The sequence below is a fragment of the Physcomitrium patens genome, chromosome 19 (assembly GCF_059467195.1).
Source record: "Physcomitrium patens ecotype Gransden chromosome 19, ASM5946719v1, whole genome shotgun sequence".
NCBI classification, from domain to species: domain Eukaryota; kingdom Viridiplantae; phylum Streptophyta; class Bryopsida; order Funariales; family Funariaceae; genus Physcomitrium; species Physcomitrium patens.
Genome location: NC_143428.1, coordinates 14,121,702 through 14,134,433, shown reverse-complemented (window position 1 = coordinate 14,134,433; position 12,732 = coordinate 14,121,702). Strand labels below are relative to the sequence as shown.

At 30.5% G+C, this 12,732-nt stretch overlaps 1 protein-coding gene across 1 annotated transcript; it reads right to left on the bottom strand.

Moving 5' to 3' along the window:
• Positions 1–9,602: 9,602 nt before the first annotated feature.
• On the bottom strand, positions 9,603–12,101 carry LOC112272846 (peroxidase 21). The gene is made up of 6 exons (XM_090244562.1): positions 11,898–12,101; positions 11,697–11,765; positions 11,105–11,357; positions 10,822–11,010; positions 10,546–10,708; positions 9,603–10,425 (listed from the first exon to the last, which is right to left on the bottom strand). Exons 3-6 carry the CDS (start codon positions 11,318–11,320, stop codon positions 10,028–10,030), a joined length of 966 nt encoding a protein of 321 aa, XP_090100688.1. The 5' UTR covers positions 11,321–11,357; positions 11,697–11,765; positions 11,898–12,101; the 3' UTR covers positions 9,603–10,027.
• Between the last annotated feature and the right edge of the window lie 631 nt (positions 12,102–12,732).

Below are 12,732 nucleotides of genomic sequence, written 5' to 3'. Positions count from 1 at the left end.
CACAACTTTTAAAAAATAGGACATTTTAGATACAATAAGACTCTCGAGCTAATATCTAGAGATTTTTGGTGGCCACAAATGTGAAAGTCTGTAAAAGATTTTATTCAATCGTATCACATTTGTTCAAGATCAAAAACTCTTTAGTATGGATCTTATGGGCTTTTTTAACCATTACCTATTCTAAAACAACTATGGTCTTTTATTTCTATGGATTTTATGACCGATATTAAAGTCTCAAGATTGTATGATTCTATATTTATTATAGTAGATTTTTTTACCAAAATAACATATATTTTACCATGTATAAAATCTATCATATGTAAAGAAACTACTAAGCTTTTTTTTGACAATATCTATCAATATCATGGATTGTTGAAAGATATTATATTAAATAGGGAATTTCAATTTTTATCAAGATTTTGGAGTAATCTTTTTAAGATTTTAAAGGTGAATATAAAGCTTTCTTCAGCCTTTTATCCTCAAACTGATGGATAGACAGAGCACGTAAATCAAGTTTTGGAGCAATACTTAAGGTGTACCATCAATTATTAATAAGACGATTGAAGAATCTTCTTGCCATTGGCAGAGTTTGCTTATAATAATACAATGCATTCTTCTATGCCACAAACATCTTTTTTTTGTCAATTATGATTACTATCTATAACTTGATACTTTTGACTTTTCAAAAGTTGATAATTCTACAATAGAAGGTTTGGCAAATCATTTGTCAGAGCTACATGCAACAATGAAGGTGCAATTAAAAGAAGCTCAAGAACAATAAAAGATCAACATAGATGCCTATCAAAAGAAACAACGACAATTCAATGTAGGTGACAAGGTATGGTTGTTTGATTGTAATATCAAGACTATTTGTCCTTGTAATAAGTTGAACTACTTCAAGCTTAGACCTTTTCATATTTGTAGACAAATCAATCTAATTGCTTATTAATTACATCTATCAGAGGCAATGAAGATCCATTATGCCTTCTACATATTTTTTTTTGAACCATACAAAACTATGAACATACCAAGAAGAAAACAAGCTCTACTTCTTCTTATAGAAGTGGACAATAATGAAGAGTTTGAAGTGGAAGAAGTTCTAGACTCAAGGCACCACCAAAATAAATTCGAATATCTTGTCCATTAGCGTGGATATGATATTAGTGAATGCATGTGGGAGCCAGTAAAGAATCTTGCAAATATAATAAAGGTAATGGAGGCTTTTCATCGATAATATCTATCCAAATCAAGATAAAAAATAATATGTCTTTGCTATGAAAAAAACGAGGTCTATAAAAGATTACATTCTATATCCTATCTTTTTTTGTAGCTTTTGTATATTTGTGATGCTAAATACATAAAGAACTAAAAACCAATAGATTTAATTTAAGAGCTTTCATTTGTGGACTTATCAGACGAGGCATTGCGATTGTCTCAACCTTCAAGACGACAAAATCAAAATGGAGATCCTCAAGAATGACATATTTTTTCTTAAATAGACGGTGAGATACAACATGTTTGATATGACAACCTTGGATGAGACTCCCAATGTTTAGTGATTTTATTAGAGGTAGAAACAACTTTTGATGGTGTTCCAAATATTTTATTTGAAAGAAGTTATAAAGGCCTTAACAACAACCAAATAACAAGGTGGTCTTTTTGCCCTAACATAGAACACTATTCATGGCTGAGACGGCCTATCAACTATCTTCAAATAGAACAAAGATTAGAGTATGTGGCAAATACAATTCATCACATCTTAGATTTTTTCAACATGTAAAGACTGCTGTCATGATGTAATATGACTATATAGTGAAATTATAATCAAAATTAAATTTTTAATTAATATCTAATTATCTTAGTTCAATTATAATTTGAGGTGTCTAAACATGGCTTTTATAAAAGCCTCTTAGGTTATTTCTTTATTTTAATAGTTAATAAGTTGAAAGTTAGTTAGTAATTTTACCTTCTAGGTTGTAGAGACTCTTCTACTACCTTAGAAAGACCATAAATTGATAAAATAAAGTTAGAAGAGGTAAATAATTAATATAGTTGGTAATAGGATTAAGTTGAGAGTAGGGTTGGGCTAAAAAGTCCTTAGGATAGGTTAGATTGATACTCGAGGGTTGGCCGTTTGTGAGACAGGATCAAAATCAAATCTCTGGCCACAAAAATGACAGCCTAGGGCAAAATAGGGATTTATTCAAAGATCGGAGGATAAGATTTGAGAGCTAGCTTGAAGTTCTTTTCAAAGGCATAAGGATTTTTTTTAGAAGGTTTTTGAGGACTTAGCAATTTTTATTCAAAGTCAAGATTTATATTGGTGATTTGGGTTTTCTATAATATAATTAGGATTAGTAATTTTGGCTAGTTTGTGCAATTAGTATAGTATCTATGATTAAAAAATTGTTATTGTTTGGATTATTGGATGTGCTAAGTGTATACAAAATTTTGTGATAATCTAACAGTGTGGTTTAGAGATATTTGGTTTTTAGCACAAGAGAGTTTTAAAAGTTGGCAATTTGAGATTGGATAGGATTTCTGTGATATTTGGAGATCTATCAGTTGGATCAAGCTGAAATTTGGCATGGTGTTGAAGCACTTGAAGATCAAGCTGCACACCAATTTTGAGTCAAAGTTAACGGTTGAAAAGGGAGAAATCATTGCTGGGATTTCTGCTTCACTTTTCAAGATGGCGGCCAAGTGACATTAGTGCACTTTTTGGAGGTTTTCTCACAATTTGTAAGTTGGATTGGCCTAAAAATTCTTGAGCATATAGAAGACTTACATTGACAATTGCATGGAAAATTTTACATCAAGTGGACGGTCGGATTGAATGTTACAGCTTGTTAAAGCTCACTGATTAGGATTAGGACTTAAAAGAAAAATCTAAATTGCTTAAATATAAAAGTAATAAGGTAATTGAGATTTATGTATGGTTAAGGCTACTAAGAAGAGTGTTTTTAGGACTTTTGAATTGAAATTCAGATTATGTTCTTCTCGTATGGATAAAACCTATTAGGATTTCTTGGATATTTGTGAAATACAACCTCATCTTCCACAACTAGGTGCCCAGTGCATTTCCGAGCAAGACAACATGTAATACGACACTGCTCCTTGTAGAACTTGTTCCAAGAAGAGAAAGTAATGTCATGGATATATACATATAAACCAATAATTACCTACATGATTAAATAAAAGTAGGTAAAAATAAATTAATTCTATAATATCTTCTATAGAAGATTCCTAGAAGCTTCAAAGACATTGTTTTGACTTTATATGTATCTATAATTGACTTTTTAGGTTAGAAATGTGGTCAACAAGTTGGCCATGTGCCACACATATTGGTAGCTTGAAAAACAAGCTAATTATGTGGCCTACACGTAGAAAACTTGTCTTTTAAGCTAAAGCATGTGTCCTACAAAGTCAATATATATTAAAGGTTCTATAGAACATTACCACGTAGCTTCTAGTTAGATAATATATATAGAGGCAAGAGTGTAGTCCTCTTCATTCTTGTCAAATCCTTATTTGCTTTTAGTCTAGATTTAATAGTCTCTAATTTATTTGTCTTTTGGCAAAAGCCATTCTAATTTCTTTTTAATACACATCCTACTTTATTGTTATTTTGTCGCTTTTCTCTTAACTTGGATTTTCCATATTTATGCATCTTCTTCCAGTTCATATTCTTGATATTTTTAATTAATTATTTTTTAAATATCATATAATTTATGCATTTTAGTAACATATTCTGAAATATTTATTATTCATAAATTTGACCATTTTGCAGCAATCAAATTTTCTATTTATAAAATATTTAAATTAAAATTTATAGAATCAAAAGTTTCCATTAAAATAGATGGTTCACAAAAAAAATTACTATTACAAGTTTTCTAATATATTATATTATTTGAAGAAAAACATTTTCTTACTTTAAAATTTATAAACTAGCTTAGATAAGTAAAACTTAATAATCTAATTATTAAACTTAAAAAATATTTTTATTTAATATTATAGGTATATATTTTTTAAAATTTTATATTATATTTAAATAATGTATATGTATTTATTTATTTATTTATTTATCACTTCTAAATTTAATGATATTTAAATTTTATTTTTAAGAAATAATTTTAGCTATTTTATTTAGTTAATTAGTTTATAAGATATAAGAACTAGGCAAAAAAATTAATTATAATTTTACTAATATTATAAATTTTAATGTATCATTATAAGAATTAATTGTAACTTTTTTTTTAAATACACACATACATACATATATATATATATATATATATATACACACACATAAAACTATAGAAATTCTAATATTTTAATATAAAAATAATATGATTGTAATATTTTTATAATATTATTTTATAAAAAAATTAAATATTTTGATTGTAAAAAAAGATATTAATTATAGGCTAATTCAAAAAATATGAATTTAAAGTGTATACAAATCTTTACAAGTTCATACTAGTATAACCACAATATTTGCTAACACCATCATAGTTTATGCTGCTACTACCATAACATGCTATCTACTTGAATCAATTATTTTATTTTTTTATTCTATCAATAAATCTATAAATAATTTATATAATGTGAGTAATATTTTAATCAAAAAAACTAATTATAATAAAGAAAACTAAGGTTGTAGCGGCAATAGTAAAAATTGTAGTAGCATTAACAACATTCTATGTATTACTTAAAATATAAAATATATATATATATATATATATATATATATATATGTGTGTGTGTGTGAGTGTACTTTTTAAAAATACATATATATATATATATATATATATATTTTTTGATTAAAACTAATAAATTATAATAATTTTTTATAAATTTATTTTAGACAATTTACAAAATAATAGGTTAAATAAATAGAGCACAACTTGGGCACATGTTCTAGTATATATCACAAAAGAACCATCTACAAAAACAATTCTAATAATATTATAAATCAAAATTATATATATATTTAGACTGTTTTATGTGTAAGAATATTTTAAGCCATATAAAATAATAATTTATTAATGATTTATTTTTAAAATAAAAAATATGTCTTAATAATTTATTTAGATATTATTTCATATATATTATAATTATTAAGTAAAATTAAGAAAATTATTTAATGATTTATGCTATATTTTTAAGTATATAATCTTGATAGGTTTTAAGGTGATATTTTTAAATTTTAGATTTATCATATTAGATAATTAAAAAATTCCAACTTATGCTAATAATAAATAATCCGTAATTATCTTATGATTATAAAATCCTTATAAAACACTTGAATAAATGGTTCATAATACCAAGTTATATCATTAATTGATATGATTTAATGTGAATCTGAAAGAGAATTATAAAATAAACATTGATCAAAAAAATTGATTAAAAAAAAATCATAACCTTTAAGAGACTTAAAAATTATTTAAAATAAAATTAAAAATATTAAAAAATAAAATTTAAGGTATTTTTTAATAAAAAGTTGACCACATTATTTGGTGAAGAAAGAAAAGGAGTTGATCAAAGGCAAGTATAGAACCAAAAAAAACAACCAATTTTCAACACTAGTCAAAGTTATTTTGTCTAATTTATATATGGAAGCACATGATGCAGCAACACCCTATGAAGTTCAAAGAGTACAACAATGATCAATGGAAAAAAGAAGAATATTCTAATATTTTATTAACAATTTTTTTTAAAAGTGTAGAGAACTCTTATTATAATCAATAGAGTGTTGTTGATAATGGGAAGCATTTCTTAGCAATTTAAAAATTAAAAGTCAAAGTAATTGTTTAAGACATGTTATTCAATAACCAAAAAGTGATTATTGGAGATACTGCAATAAAAGAATTTGCTCTTATTTGCAAAGAGTAAAAAAATAGTTTTTTAATCATCATTTTGTATAAGGTGACTGCCTAAAATACAATTCAATTTTTATAATGCTTTCTTTTCGGCATGGGGCCTATTGTTTCAGCAAATTTCTTGTGTGATTAAGGAAAATTAACATCATCCTGGTATTGCACCTAAGATGTGATATTTATTTTCAAGAGAAGTTTCAAATATATCTTGCATTATTTATGTGGCATCTTTGCAATTCATCTCTAATATGAAAAATCTGCATTGAACATTTTCAATTACTACCAATGTTTCTACCAATGATTTTAAAAAATCCTATCTGAACACTTGCATTTTATTTTTTTACCTGTGACAAACAACAATAAATTGATATTGTTCTACTCATTAGCCATTCTTTTCTTTCCTTAATTGCATAGAAGAAAATTATTATTTTATAATATAAAGAGGTTTCTCAATGCAATGTGTTTCAATTTGAAGGATAAAATAATGAAGACATTAAGCAATAGAGCACAATGTAAGATTGGCTATATTTAAGATTTTTTAATAAGAATTGAAGTTACAACAGTATTTAATGATTTTATTGCTTTAGGTTCTTAATGAATCAACTTCATCTTGTTGTAAAACAAGCCACTAAAGGACATTATTAACTTGGGTGGTTTCAATTTCATGGCAACTTTAACAAGAGTAAGTTTTTGGTTGCGCTGCAAAGAATGTCTCATGAAATCTAAATGCAAGTATTTTATTAGTATTGATTAGACATCATTAAATAAAGTTTTGAAGTGGTTGTTGGTGAATTGCTAGTGCATTTCTTTGTATTTTAATGAAAAACTGTATATTGCATGTCCATCAAATACCTTGTGGTTGGTGGCTTATGCAATCGTATTCTACTTTGATGTTGTACTAATAACATTAATCATGCTCTAAGTTGACACTGCTATTGTTAAATAATAGTATATATATCTTATAAAATTGATAGATGGTTTGCAAATTTATATCAATGGTGAATAAAACATTGATTTAAATCATTTTTCTAGTGTTATGTACATTATAGAATACTACACTTTATTTTGGTAGTTCTTTGCTGATGAAAATATTTTATCTTCTATATTTTGTGGTATTGGCTTGGTAGCTAATATACTAAAAGTCTCTTTTAGCAAAGAAAAAATAATAATTATCATATGCAACATTACTTCTTTTGTACCTTATTAGTTTTAATGACATTATAGTGATAGTGTTTAGTTGTGAAAGCAGCTCTCAAGATAGATTTTCAATTCTTCCATGTATTACCATGGACTTTGTTAGCTCATTAATTATCGATCTTGTGGATTTGGTCTAATCTCACTAGACTCTATTGAAAATAATGTATGATAATGTATATGTTTAAAAACTTACAAACAATCACAAGTTATTAATTAGACCTAAGAAAATTGAACTTATGTTATAATTATTATTAGAAGCTAAATTAAATAGATAATTTTATTAAACATGAATTTTAGTTGGTTCTTGTTTTTCTCACCTTTGTCTATTTGCTAGCAATATTGACAATGTTATGTGTACCATGTCTTGTATTAATTATAACTCTTCCTTAACAAACTACTAAAAAGACAAAAATTAATTGGATTTTGCATTTATTTTTTTATTAGAGGGGGTGTTACACTCCAAATAATATCATTTGCTTCAAAAAGCAGCTACATATCTTGACTTAGACAAAAAAAACAAACTTTATTTAGTTCAATATTGACTCACTGGAATTAAGTATATTATTTTTAAATAATGTCTTTTAGGTCTTTTCTTAATATAAATTAGTGTCTTATATTACTTAATATAGCACAATGTCCTACATTATAAGGACATGCTTAAAACCAACACAACTTGTTTATACTACAATACCTTAGATAATAGCTCTCAAACCAATAAATTTGTAATTTAAAAACATATATAGGTTACAAAAGAAAAAAATTACAAATTTGAATATGTAATAAGAGTTTGGTTCTTCTAAAATATTAATATACAACAGATAATTCAAGAATTATATATCAAACACAAATTTTTATTATTATTTTTTTAATTCTTATTATGATTATTTAATACTTTTATTTATGAAATGTTTTTTAAAAATTGCTTCTTATTTTAAAATAATGATGCAAATGATTTTTAGTTGGTAAGATAAATATATAAAAAAAAAAAAAATAGACTCATTAGTGCAACATGATTAATATATTTATTTTTCATCCATCTACAAGTATAAAAGATAGCATTAAAAAAATCAAAATAGTTAGTAATTAATTAGTCTTTAAAAATCATAGTAGGTAGGAGTATTATGGCTAAAATATTATCAATCTTAAAATTAAAATTAAAAAATAAAAATCATCTCACCAATTCAAAGTACACAATCATGATGCTTTTAAAAAAATGGATGATTAAGTATATAAATTTTGACTCATTTAGAATTTAATATCTTACTTTAATATTAAAAAATATAATTTTAATCCTATAATAAATATAAATAGTATATACTTTTAATTATTTCTACTATAACATGCCAATGTGCTAAAAATATGTTTCAAATGCACAATCTCACAATAACTACATAGAAAATTAAACTTTCTAAATTCACTTAACTAAGCCTAACATGCAAAGAGTAGTGGATACAATGGGGTATTTGGCACAACTTAGATTTATCTTTTATAGATTTATATTTCTCAAAGATATACCACAATATTTTATAATATAAATCTAAAACTTAAGATATTGCTAAAGAACTCAGTTTTTTACAAAAAAGACAAGTATCAAATTTGGCCTCTTAGAAATGATTTTTTTTAAGTCTTTTAGTACAAATCTTTACAAGTAGTAGATAATTTAACTTAATAAGCTAAAAAAAAACAACTCAAAACAAAACAAAACAAAGAGTTAGCATTCTACAAATATAAATTATCCAAAGGAACTTGCAACTCTATTTGAAATAGAATATATTAGAAGTATCTATATAATAAGCTTAGTTTTAAGAAATCTTCTTAAAATCTAATAAGATACAAGTACAATAGTTGCTTCTTAAATCAATGTGCCAATGACATGGTCAAGAAGAAAAAAATGATGGATTTAGAGAATTAACATTTTATATGTAGGAAAGGATTTAAAATAAATATATATATATATATATATATATATATATTAAATTACTAATTTTCTAGAAGCTAAATCAATTCCAATGGTACATCAATAAAAATATTATTTAGAAGCATTATTAAAAACAAAAACAAAAAACAAAAACAAAAAAAAAAAAGACAACAACAACAACAACCATAGTTCATATTATTTCTTCTAAGAACTTCTTTCATATAAAAAAGAAAATTTATATTTATATATATATATATATATATATGGTTTCTTATAGCATGTGTAGCACAAGGTTCTAGTTATCAGCACATGAAGAATCAAGACAGTGTATGACACGGCCATTTATCGACAATAAATAAACAAATTGGTACTTTGGGTCATAATGACATTATTATTTTTTGGTGTTCGATTTTTCAATTCATACAATAGACGTTCTCCACCAATGTTTTGAAGCTATCTTATTTAAAATACCCCACAAATATGCACTTTTTCCTTCCTTACTTCAGAAGAGCCGGCAATTCTTTTGCTGCATTTCTATACTGTCACTGCAACTCTGATCACGAATCGACAAGAATTTGGTCGTTTTCAACGGATGGCTTGAACGGAAATAAAATGAATTGTCGACTTTGCTTTGTAGATGTAAATGGACTGCAATCCACAACATCAGCTCTTTCGATTAAAACACACTTTGAGATGGAAGGCATCATCAGGTGCCTGGCTTTGCGATTATTCGATCGGTAACAAATTCTGTCACTGCCTATTTTTCATTGCCTAATATAGGCAAGAAACCTAGGTTCTAACACCGAATTAGACGTCACTTGCGAAAATGGGAGGGAGCAGAGAGGGTATAATTAGCCAGGTCGTGCCTACTACGGGCTAAAGTCAGAGACAATCCTCTCATCCTTCACAAGAAACCAGCAGACCTGTCGGGACCCGGTTTCTGCACAAATTTGAGGAGGAGCCAAGTGGGCTGGCGATCACTGCTCTCCAAGTCCTCCTTTCATTGAAACCATATCCTAGCACGCAGTGAAATTTAATTAACATACATACACCTCTTGCGGATTTCGCCCTGCCTGCCTGTGAGAACCTTGTACTCGCTCAGCTTCTTGAATGCTACCGTGAAGACTTCTCTCCAGGCAGCTTCATTTTGACTAAATTCAATGACGTATTTTTGGGTTCTTCCGTCCCAATAGAGAGCGGAGTCGATCCCCATCAAGCCTTGCTTGGTTACAAGGTTCTTGAAGTAGTTGTTGTCGAACGCCATCGGAGACGGCTCATCGTTGCGGAAGTACGTGAAATGGACACTTGTAGGTTTGGCAGGGCATCTACGCTTCAGCTTCTCGGCGAATACCGGGTCCATCTTGGGGTCTACCTTAGGGAAAATACGTTCAATGAAACTTGTGCAGTGGGCTCTTCCGATAGTGTGAGCTCCTGCGCACATTATAGTGGCACATCAGAACTAGAACCCAAAAGATAATACAATTGTGATAGAATCTGAATAATCCTGAGCGATCGATTATATTCGCTAGGTTCGAAGGCAAGCCTACTCACCCATAAGAGCGACCGCCTCTCGAGGGTTGATCCCAATGTTCTTATAGAATGTCAAGACCTTGGTGACACCGTCCTGGGGGCGGGGGATCGTATCTGCGGATGACTTCATGCTGTTGCGGGTGTCCTTTCGTCCAGTCTTCACGTGGATGTAAGGTCCTCCTAACTGCAAATTTTACCCAAATACATAAGAGAATCAGCATAGCGATCCAGCAGAAGTTATTATGGATACAATGCCTTAATTGAATTCCTAAATGAAAAAGCGCTCAGATTCCGTACCACTTGCACAGCGGCAGCTGAGCCAACTGCGAGAATGTCAGCGCAAGACACGACTCCTGGGCATACTTTCTCAACTTCGGCCTTGATGTTATTGACATATTTCTCGTTCCTCATGCCTACCATCGAGTGAGAGTCTTTCTCCGAAGTTTTGCCTGGAGCTGACAGGAGAAAGAAAGACGCGTCGGCGCCCTGCAAGATAGGAGAGCCGGTACAATTAGAAACAAATCAGACCACATTACAGATGTCGCGATGTCGGCGTGATCGTGTGGAAGGCAGAACTTACATTAAAGAAGTCGTGGAAGCCGAATCGAATGAAGGAAGTGGCGATGTTTCCTTTTTTCTCGTACATTCTGTAAATGCTGTCGCGGATGATTTTCTCAGCATTGGGGCATGATTTTCTGTAAAAGTTGTTTACTAGCCCGGCCGAATCAGCTACATTGACGAAACTCGCCGCACACACGAGGACCAGTACAGCAACGAAGGATCCCAAACGAGCCATTTTTACATATCTGCAGTAAGACGCAAGGCTCCTAGATCTGTAAGAACAATCAGTAGGTACCAGCAATTAAACAAGCTTTGTTCTCGAGCCAAGTCGCCAACACCATCGGTACAAACTCAGATGTTAAATGGCAACAATCGTGTCCCTGGTTCGCTGAAAACACAGATAGCGGAACCACTTCAATAGGTGTTCCACAGAACTTCGATTTCGTAATATTTGGGAAATGAAATCATCCTATCATAACGCCTTCAGAGATTCCTCTGACCGTTCACTCATTAACAATGGACACAAGCTCAATCTTCAATCGGCTTGTGTCCGTACAAACTCCGACGACTCTACCACATCCTCGTCAAGTCACTCAAACTCCAGGGCTTACCTCTTCCCAGCTTCTATGACCGATGACCAAAGATATCCGCAACTGAAACTGACCCAACACCTTATAGTCCTGCCACCTCGAAGATAAATTCAATCACCCGTTACTGCAATTGAGCTCGAGGTCAGTCAATACAAATGTTCTAATCCTTCTCCAGTATCAGGTGAAAAAACAAGTATCAAAGTCTATTGTTGGCAATCCAACCTGAGCTTAGCATCAATAGAGAAAAAGGGCAAGTGGCCTCGTTTATTCACTTTCGGAAGAAAACCCAGGGATTCAAGTGAACGTGGTGACTTCAAAGTCAACAAATTATAAAAAGGAAGATTAAGCAATAATTCCTCTGAGCAGGCGCGGTTGGCGTGCGCTACGATCGAAGTGTAGACCGAGATAGCCGGATCTGAACCACTGTTTTATGCAACATCCAACAGGAATACTATTCTGAGCTCATCGTCTTCCGTATTTGAGTTATCCATTGGGATGAATCTCGGATTGTGCTGCTGCTGCTGCTGCAGAGGTGTGATCGAAGAGTGACCTGAGCGATAGCCGCAGGTAAGTACCGGAGAGGCTGGTAATCTGTCTCGAAATCGTAGGACGGCACCAAACCATTTCACCGTCGAACCATGCTGTGACTTTGTGGATCGAAAGCTTCAGCTGGAGTTGATTGCACGAGGTGGGCACTCAGCTTACTGGGTGCCTGATCGGCAGGAGATGGAGGCAATCCAAGTTGGCACCGCGGATCTCCATGTCCAGGGTGTCTCCATTCAAGTGCAAGCAATGTTGACTTGGTGGACCTGGAAAAGAATCATCCTCTGTACGTTACTCCACCGGATTGTCTGAGGCTTCGTCACTGTTCCTTCTTGGACACTTTAACACCGACGCAGGTGATAGACAGTGCCTGAACAGCGCCGAGAGCGTGCCCGAAGTCGATTATTTACTACACGATCATATGTCTAGTTCTAGACTCTAATAAACTCGTTTCCTTTGCTACAGTGTAGATACGCACTTTGGAAATCCTTTTAATGAGGATCTCCTTTTGAGT

Coding starts and splice junctions, on each gene's coding strand:
- LOC112272846 (XM_090244562.1), bottom strand. CDS start 11,320: ATGGCTCGTTTGGGATCCTTCGTTGCTGTACTGGTCCTCGTGTGTGCG. Junction 11,011..11,104: donor GCTTCCACGACTTCTTTAAT/GTAAGTTCTGCC, acceptor CCTATCTTGCAG/GGCGCCGACGCGTCTTTCTT. Junction 10,709..10,821: donor CAGCTGCCGCTGTGCAAGTG/GTACGGAATCTG, acceptor TAAAATTTGCAG/TTAGGAGGACCTTACATCCA.